General features: G+C 29.9%; 2 protein-coding genes across 4 annotated transcripts; one reads left to right on the forward strand and one right to left on the reverse strand.

Annotated features, from left to right (window-relative positions):
- The first annotated feature begins 303 nt into the window (after positions 1-303).
- On the forward strand, positions 304-3631 carry LOC134244121 (uncharacterized). 2 transcript variants are annotated; one of them, XM_062726399.1, is made up of 4 exons: positions 304-399; positions 695-741; positions 990-1139; positions 3000-3631. In XM_062726399.1, the coding sequence occupies exons 1-4, from the start codon at positions 317-319 to the stop codon at positions 3287-3289; spliced, it is 570 nt and encodes a 189-aa protein (XP_062582383.1). In that variant the 5' UTR covers positions 304-316; the 3' UTR covers positions 3290-3631. The 2 variants fall into 2 exon arrangements, with proteins under 2 accessions (XP_062582383.1, XP_062582382.1); XM_062726398.1 differs by having other exon boundaries at positions 2994-3620.
- Positions 3632-4133: 502 nt separating this feature from the next.
- Positions 4134-6952, reverse strand: LOC134244120 (uncharacterized). Of its 2 annotated transcripts, none has more exons than XM_062726396.1 (5): positions 6707-6952; positions 5993-6203; positions 5622-5735; positions 4599-4743; positions 4134-4425 (listed from the first exon to the last, which is right to left on the reverse strand). In XM_062726396.1, the coding sequence occupies exons 1-5, from the start codon at positions 6860-6862 to the stop codon at positions 4251-4253; spliced, it is 801 nt and encodes a 266-aa protein (XP_062582380.1). In that variant the 5' UTR covers positions 6863-6952; the 3' UTR covers positions 4134-4250. The 2 variants fall into 2 exon arrangements, with proteins under 2 accessions (XP_062582380.1, XP_062582381.1); XM_062726397.1 differs by having other exon boundaries at positions 4193-4425; positions 4613-4743; positions 6707-6951.
- Between the last annotated feature and the right edge of the window lie 2737 nt (positions 6953-9689).

Genomic DNA, 9689 nt, shown 5'->3' on the forward strand with positions numbered 1-9689 from the left:
GTTTTAAATCTATTCCTGTGTCGAATATTCGAAGAAACTGCATTCAATTTCAGTAAATCGTACATGTATAAAAAATAATAATTTATGATACATGTCTTCAGAAGAAAAAAACTGCTCTTCCCCCTTTTTTTTCTGCAAGGCATAGTATATTCTCCACATATTTATATTAATATTAATTACCGTAATATACTATGACCTACATGTAGTTAAATCATTAAGCCCTAGCTAATCAGGTATTATAAATAATATGTTTAAAATTAAACTTGCATATATATTTCCGCATGCATAATGATTTTTGACACTATTCACACACAAAATGGAGTGTTTAATAACATTGATTTTTATCACAGTATTTAGTGTCGGTCATTGCATGGATTGCACTGGACTTGCTAAAGGACAGTGAGTCGTTTTTGACCTACTTATTTTGTAGTCAACCTCCATTAAAGAACATTGTTTTTTTAATTTTCTTTTATTTACTAAATGATGAAAAATGCTACAACCTTCATTTTTTTTAACTTGTAGAAATATCCTAAGCTAACGATTTGTCCCAGAACAAATGCTCTAAATTTTTCCATAAAGTTTCATGAATTTTATTATATGTGCATATGTCATTTGTCGAAAATTTAATTGAAATACAACAGCGTTTAATAAATATTAATTTAAACCCGTGCTTTTCTTTTCTTTAACAAATCAGGTGTTGTGCAGGGAAAGTATGGAACGAAGTTTCAGAAAAATGTGAAGGTGAAATATAACCAAAATTATCCCAATTACACTATGAAGGACATATATTATAAACATCTGACTTTTCCAAATAAATAAAAACGATCAAAAAATGAGTGACCATTTTCAATATAGATACAGTAAAGACCAATTACTGTTTAAAGCTACATGAAATTGTAAATATCACTTCCTTTCGTGCATTTTCCAATATTGGTAACATGATGCGCTATAGACAAAATTAAGAAAAAAAACTTCAAATTCTGTTTCAGATTGTTCTCCTGGTAGATGGGGACTTAACTGTATCAATGCCTGTAGAGCCCCTTACTATGGAATGCATTGTATGAGTATGTGTAACTGTTCTGAGAACGAGTGCGATCCTGCCCTTGGTTGCCTAGCCAATCAGAGTTCTACAACACAAGGTATTGATCACTTTCTATCATAAAATATCTGAAAATAACATTACTGCTCAAAGAAGCAAAACGAGACATTTCATCTGAGGAAGTGTCCGAAGACAGGTTTGATAATACAATTTTGTATCAAATTTTTTAAACTCAGTGTATAAAAACAAGAACTCATTGATATTGCCAGCTACTGTGGCCCAGAAAAAAAAAATCATGTCCCTCTCGTGAAATAAATTCCATATTCAAAGACAAAATATTGAATATCCTCTATTCATTACTTGAGACAAAGGAAATAAGTATTGTTAATCAAACTGCTCTGACTTGTGTTATAAAGGCATGCGTCTGAATGATCACGACTATATATAGTAGAGAAAAACTCTCAATGAATGAAAATGGAACAAACTTGGAAGCGTTATGTGTCGCATTTTAAGGTCTAAAGAAAACATTTAACGTTTTAAAGAAGTATCATTTTTTCGTAAATTTGCTATCTACCTGAATGTATTGATTTTTGATGTTGTTTTAAACCGTAAAAGTAACATATAACTCTTAAATGCCCTTTCGACCATTCAATTAAAACGCGCTAGTCCGCCATGTACAACAAATGCAACCCAATTTCTACCATGCATTAGCTTTATCAATGACTTAATCTGAGTGAAATTAATATCCTTTGGCATTTTAAATGCCTGTTTTTCAAATACTAAGGACGATTGTTTTTTTAATTTGGCGAAGTGTAGTAAACCTTAGATTTCCTGTCAAGAAACACGCGAGCATAGAGAGTCGTTATGTATAGTGCATATTTGCATATTCTTTATAATGAGAATTTACAGCATTTGCAATTGAAATACGAGATTTCATTCATTTTGAGGAAATAAAGGCTTCACATCCGGAAAAGAAAACAGGAATGTTTTCCCCGGTATTTTAGTACAATAGTTTTAAAATGTTATCACTAACAGTGCAAATTCTTGACAACACCAAATATTGACATATATTTAATTAAAATACAAGTTTTGGATTTCCCTTAAGACGGCTAAAAATCAACTTCCGGTAATGGAATGAAAATCATTCAACGGTTAAATAACTGATTTGGGAAAGTTAGAGATGCCCTAAATTTTTTTGGTACATAGTAATAACCCATGTACATGTACAAGTAACTCCCTTAAATTTGCTTGTTGCGTTTCGTTTGCACGTCAGTATATTTTTATAGGTCTGCTACAGGGAAATTAATATTCTATATAGGTGTATCAAGTAATTTATAAAACCAGGCATTCTGATATTTAATCTTTTTAATATTTTTGTTTTTTCCACCTCAATTCCAAACACCAAGACTTGTACATATATTTGTTTAGATGCAGCCTGGTCCTTGGGGAATATATTATAAGACACTTGAGGCACTGCTAGTAAACATTTGTTAAAAATCGAAACCAAAATGCGCACAAAACACGGTTGCTATCTGACTGGTCAAGTTTGTAAGCCTTTATAACCTTTTTTCTTATTAAGACAAAACTCGCAGTATATGTAAAAATGATACAAGTTCCTACATTATATGGAGTCATCAGATATGAGTACGATGCTCTTGTACTACATTCAGATTGTTAATTTTTAAAGTATTTCAATTGCCTTTTCAGATAAATAAAGGATTTGAATTTTGTATTTTTATCAATGACTTTTAATGCAAAAAGGACTACATAATTTGAATCAGTTAAGTGAAAATATATCAAATATATAAAGACACATGTGTATACCTTGTAGCTTTTTCATATACTGGTTGCTTTTGAATATGTATTTAGATGTTGAAAGTTCAATTGAAACTTGCTCAAATTAAGATAAAATGCATTGTATGCAAGGTTTTATTATTAAAAAGTCCATTGGCAGTTGTAGATATGCATCTATCTTCTAAAGAAAATCAGGCTTTTAATGAAATCTCCACCAACCGAATGTCAGCAACAAAGTCAGCAAAAGTATTGCCACTAAAGAATGAAAATAATACTTCACTCCAGGATTCGGTCGCAGCGTTTGGGGTTATCTTCTGCCTAGGACTTACTCTCTACATTTTCATGGCAATCTATGAAAAGTTCATTAATATTCGCCGTGTTCAAAGAATGGAAACTCAAATCAGGGAAGGAAATGTGCATTATGCAAATGTAGATGGTGTTTCGGTTCATATATGATAGAAACATAGAATGAAAAACAATTCACTTTTTTGTGTGAAAAAATTGTCTCTGATATAATTGAAGCTGATCTTGATTGTAAAGATACTGACGCATATATTTAAGTTCTATGTTAAATATAATTTCAACCATGGATGACTTTTTTCAATTGATCAAAACAGAGACATCACAGCAAAACTGCATTTGAATGATCAAGAGGAAATACGTACTCTCCCTGGACACCCCATTCCACCTATGGCGTTTTTTAAAATGTGTCTTTGTTTTCACATGTTTAATTTATGTTATAATTTATTTTTGTTATGATTTTTTGTAGAAAAGAAAAAAACTGGCTACAAGACCATTACATATAATTTTGGCTAGCAAAAAATCTCATACATGTAATTTGACATTTTTAAAAAAATTATGGTGGTCAAATTTTGTGTGTAATCAATATAATTCCCGGTGTTTAAATTTCGTCAAAAAACAATATTTTATTTGAATTGAACGTAAATCGCGGGTTATTTGTATATACAAATTAACAACATCCCTCCCCGCTCCACAAGAACATTGATGATTCAACAGTAATTAAAATTGGAGAAATATTGGTGTATTTTTTCTAATAGTCTTTACAAAAACATTGTGTCAGAAAAGTTTATACGTATAGGAAATCCTTATACAAAGTACGTCTTAAAATTTATTCAAGTTATGACAACCATGGGTAAGGCGAGATCAAAATGGGGGATAATACTTTTAAACAGGAATATATCCATCTTTCAGTTTTTACTGGTTTCTTTAAAGTCCACGAAAGCTTCAGGTTTGACATTCAAGGTAGGACATGATTGTTTAGATATATTTAAAAAAAAATGTTTCATTTTATTTTGAAATGTTCATGATTTATACTTAAATATTTAAAAATTCCTCTGTAGAAACATTTTGTGAGTAATGTCTACTAAAAAAACACAACCATATGCTTATGCAATTTTTATGTACTTTTTAATTCAATAAATGGTGTTTCTTGTTCTATATTTTCCTCACTTTGATGGTGACATTCTGCATCAGGTTGATTATGTCGACGCCATATATATTTTATAAAAATGACTATGACCAGTACGATTGCTATCACACCAGCAACTACAAAAATCCACAAAATATAGGACCTGGAAAAGACAAAAGTCAATTTCACATAATTATGTTCCCAGACAGATAGTTGTCGTAACGAACATAAAACATGTGTAGTGTTTGGAATTTCTCAGCATTTATTATTTTTATTTTATTTTTGAAAAATGAATCAAACAGAATAAGTACTAGTCTTCTTCTTTAATATACGTACTTGTTTTTCTCTACATTTAGTTCAGGTATATTAGAGGAAGTCGATTGTAGACCTGTTGGATGTGTTGATGAAATAAGAACTGAATACGTTGATAACACTGTTGTTGTTGATGAAATGTTTTGGATGCCTCTATAACATTCCTGATCTAAAAAATAAAGATGGATTAAAAAGGGAAATGAAGAAGCTAGTATTATAGTTATTTTCATTTTATGATTACACAAATATCACCTTTAGTATATACTTCGTAGCACATACTGTATATTAACCAGAAAATGTCCAGGCGGCATCGTAATATTGTATACACGTGTATTACATAAACATCAAAACACAAAAAGGCAATAGCTAAATTAAATACCCAGTATTATCAACGTACATATTAACATGATCTACTTAAAATAATTATTGTGTTATAAAGTACATGTGTTTCTCTCAGAATTTAACAGAAACATGCTATGTTGAATTATTCTCGATAATCTGAGCAAGATATTTTTATAACTAAATATATCATATATAACATAAACTAAATGTTTTACATCATATTAAAGTAAAAAATATTCCTTTATCTTAAATAATCAAATCTTATCTATTTTTTCATTAAAAAAGGATGAAAACAATTTTCAAATCTCCATATGAAACAATTTGAAACAAATACAGATAATTTCAAAAGACAACAGAAATATAAGATCGAACGAGCTTATTTCTTAATTGATTTTGAATGTTTTAAGTCGTATGCATTTTTGCATATCTTAATGACGACTGTTTCATTTACATGCATTTAACATAGCATATAATGACATCTATTTGCTTTGTTAAGAATTATCCCCCTTCTCCCATAAGTTAAAAAATGGCAAAATGTTAAACAATTCATAAATAAAAAAAATATAACGAACAACTCGGATATTTTGGGACTACTTTCAAATCAAGATATCTTGTTTAATACATTTTACGTTGAATTGAGAGTATAAATGCTATTTAAGTGTTCGCTGTCATGAAATAATTCATTGAAAATTGGTAAAAACTTACATTTGTAAGCATCAGTCGATGTATACACAAACGGACATCTTGAACAGGGTACAGGTGTTGTGTAATGTTCTTGGACAAATTTCCCTCCTATATTAAACTCAGCACAAACACTTCCTAATATGATAAAATATTTTTGCAGTGCATCGATATTATAAAAGAAAATAGCATAGTTACAAATATCGTGTTTAATTTCATCATTGCTATTTGTTTGTGTTTTTAAACCGTATTAGATACTTTATCATATATGTTAATTAGAAAAAAAATACTCTACAGAATGAATCAAAGCAATGTTTTTACCCCTGGAAGACATATAAACATTTGTAAACAGAAATATATAAGTTGTCTTCCTCTTAATGCCATGACTTTCTTACCTAAAATTCTGGTAGGGATTGCGCATACTTCAACTGATCGGTTAGCATACTCATTTAGTACACAGTGGTATTGAAATTTGAGTGGGTCTGTACAGTTTTGAGGAATATATGAACAATTTAAGACTTGTTTTCTTTCTTCAAACGTTGATTCGTCCTTTGGGCACTTTCTCCCGATCATTATTGTTGGTAATGAAGACATACACGAGACTCTCTAAATCAATAGATAAAACGGTATCAATCAAGTCTAGTTAAAAAAGAATATAATATATAAGATCTCTAGTTTTTTTTTAATCTTTTCATTTTTTTTTTAAATATTTGGCATTTTGATCAAAAAATTATTTTGACTGTATACATGTAGGGCACCTGACCACTGAACAGTGAAAGGTTAAAATACCTATATTTCATACACATAATCTTACTAAGCCATGGTTTTGCTGTAAAAGTAGTACTTCTGCAGATCAAAATTCTTCAGATTTGCAAAATCAAAGCTGTCGTACAAAACAATAACATATTTGACCTAAGTTAGGTAAAATTAAAATGTTTATGAATATTTGAACATTACCTTTTTTATATATACATATTTTTTTTTTCATTTATAAATAAAAATATGCTTAAAATACAGTTCATCAGAATATGTAGAAACGAAAAAAAAATTAATAAGAGAGCAAATTCTAGTAAATATGTTCTTTTATAAATAAAGAAAAAACTACTAACATCAGCACTTCCTCTCTTAATTCTTAAACTTCCTTCCAATCCATTAATCTGATGCGGTAGTATGCACCCGAAGTTTAGGGAAATGCTTAACATAAACACCCCTGACACTAGTTTTGGAAATAATCCAAAAAAAGTGTATCTGGCAAAGGCCTTCATCAGAGGGGGAATACACCTGAAAAAATGTTTATAAACGTTATTTTATGCAAAAACACAAAAGAGTAAAACAAACTCCTCTCTTTCCTTACCATAGTTTTTCTTGTCTCTTCGCTATTAATATAGGATTGTTTAAAGAAATAAATTGCTGTACTTAAGAAATAAGGTATCATTTTTAAACATCTATCGGGCAATAAAACGGGTTGGTACGAGATTAAATTCATCATAAAGCCCTTCGGGCATTGTGGAATTTAATCTCGTGACCAACCCGTATTCATATTCCGATAGATGTTCAAAAATGATACCTTATTACTTATACATGTATTTACATTTGTGACTTATTCATAGTTTATATTTACCTGATTTTAACGTGTGAAATGCATTATTTTTCAAACCCAACGTATGTTATCCACTGAACGCGCGTCGACCCTTTATGACGTCACTGAGAAATTACGTGGAACGATTATCAATACGCACATCTATGACCTCTTGACCCCCTACCTGTTATAATGTAAGAAATAAGGTATCATTTTTTGAGTTTTATTGAGATCTAAAATGGGTTTGTCACGTGATCAAATCTCATAAAGCCCGAAGGGCTTTATGGAAGATTTGATCATGTGCCAACCCGTTTTACATCTCAATAAAACAAAAAAAATTATACCTCATTTCTTATATTTACATTTGTGACATTCATACTTTATATTTGCCTGATTGTTACTTTTAACGTGTGAAATGCGTTAATTTTTCAAACCGAACGGCATGTATGTAATCCACTTAAGGCGCGTTGACCCTTTATGGCGTCATAGAGAAATTACGTCGAACGTTTATCCAAACGCACATCTATGACCTCTTGACCCCATACCTGTATTTATACAGTTATAAAAACGCTTGCCTTCAGTAGTATTATAAAAGGAAAACATTTGCAATTGTAAACATACAGTTATAGATACGCATTGCTTTCAGTAGTGTTATATAAAGATAAACATTTGCAAATGTAAATATTTTAGGATAAATAACAATATTTTTCCGGAAATCAGCAATATATACACATATAATGAAATAATGAGTGTCAAAGAAAATGGGTACTTTTAAAAGATATTCTTTTAATATCAAAAAAAGTATAAAAAGTTAAGAAAGCATTTTAAAAACTATATTGTGTCATGCATGCATCAATCTGTATCTATGATATATGTTTTATATAATTCTACACATGTACTTCAAAATTCAATAAATGCGAGCCTCTCATTTAAAAAAGCAAAGAATTTGCTAATTTAATCGACCATGTCTTCTGAATTCACATTAAATATTTCTTTAAAAAAAATAATAATTTCTTAAGATAAGCAATGTTCTTTAAATACAATACATGTAGTTTGACATGTTTTACTTTTCCCCACTGCGTGAACTCTGTCAAATTCATTAGCAACAATATGGACTTTTTTAAATAAAGCATCTTGTGTATTGTAAATGTGTAAATATATTAAGTTAAGGTCTTTTAAAAATGCAGTTATATATAAAAAATAAAAATTCAATAATATTACCTATCTGTTATGGATTTTTTTTTCTGGTAAGATGACATTAACATTTTCAATAGGAAAGATGACAAATTCAGGCACAGGTAAGCTAGCTAATGATAGAGCAAGTTGCTTGATAATTTGCTAGCATCAAAAGGTGGTACATGTACTGGCAGCAAGAAATACTCGGTAATTGATAGAAGTTTCATTTTGTTTTATCAAAAATTGCTTTTTTTATGCTTATAATTTTCTAGAGTTGTTATAATTTCGTAAGTATATATTGTAATATAATTTGCAAATACCCCCCAAAAATATTAATTTCCCTGAATTTATTGACGTATTAAATTCTCAGTTTAGTGATCAATATTGATACTACAGATGAGTATCTATTCATTATTACCTTTATTGATATATATGGGTATCAGAAGAGTGATATAAAAATGCATATATTTTTTTTTTGATAAGCTAAAATGGGTATATTGGTCCTTGACATTCACATTATGTTTTTACAGTATAATAGCATACAGTTTCAGTAGTGTGTATCCTCGTATTTTCATCCGCCTATAACCTTATAAACAGAAGTAGTCTAATTACCTTATAAGAATACCCCCCCTTTCTCCATTCCACAATTGCAAACTCAAATATGTTAAAGTATAGAATGTAATATAAATATTTGTTTTGAAAAGTCTTTATTTAGGAAAACTCTGAAAGAAAATAACGAGTATAATCTTGTAAATGCTCGAGATCTGGCCTTCTTTTGTTGAACCTACTTGCACATGTTTGTTTGGTTGAGTGGAAAAAGGTCATTTCCGGTGACTCAATTGCAAATGCATTGTTATCGTGCACTCGCGCTAGACGGGCCTGCCTGTCTGATATCCGACTTTCTTGCGTACGGTAAAGACAGGCAATACCAGTCTAGCACTCGCGCATGTCACACAGGCAGTATAATTTATTTTCGTACAAGTATTTAAAAAAAAATATTATAATTTAAATTTGATTTCATTTCTAAGAAAAAATACAAGCTAAGGAACTGTCATACACATATTGTCCAAAAAAAAAAATGAATGTATACTACGAAACTATAGAAGCTTTACCTCACATGTCGCTCAAATTATTTCTATCACACATTTATAGATACATCATTGGCTTTACACTTTGAAGTGGATTATTTTAATTTTCAGACTAAAAAAACTATGGAAGAAGGTTCTATTGACTCATTTAACTTAACATTTATTATTGGCATGGATTTTAGAGATTGCATTCTCAAAATAGAAAATAATTTTGTATTAACGTCTAAAAAAGGCAAATAAAGAGTTTTT

This window comes from Saccostrea cucullata, unplaced genomic scaffold (genome assembly GCF_032062105.1).
Source record: "Saccostrea cucullata isolate Sc308-1 unplaced genomic scaffold, CSIRO_AGI_Scuc_v1 ctg2426, whole genome shotgun sequence".
Lineage (NCBI taxonomy): Eukaryota > Metazoa > Mollusca > Bivalvia > Ostreida > Ostreidae > Saccostrea > Saccostrea cuccullata.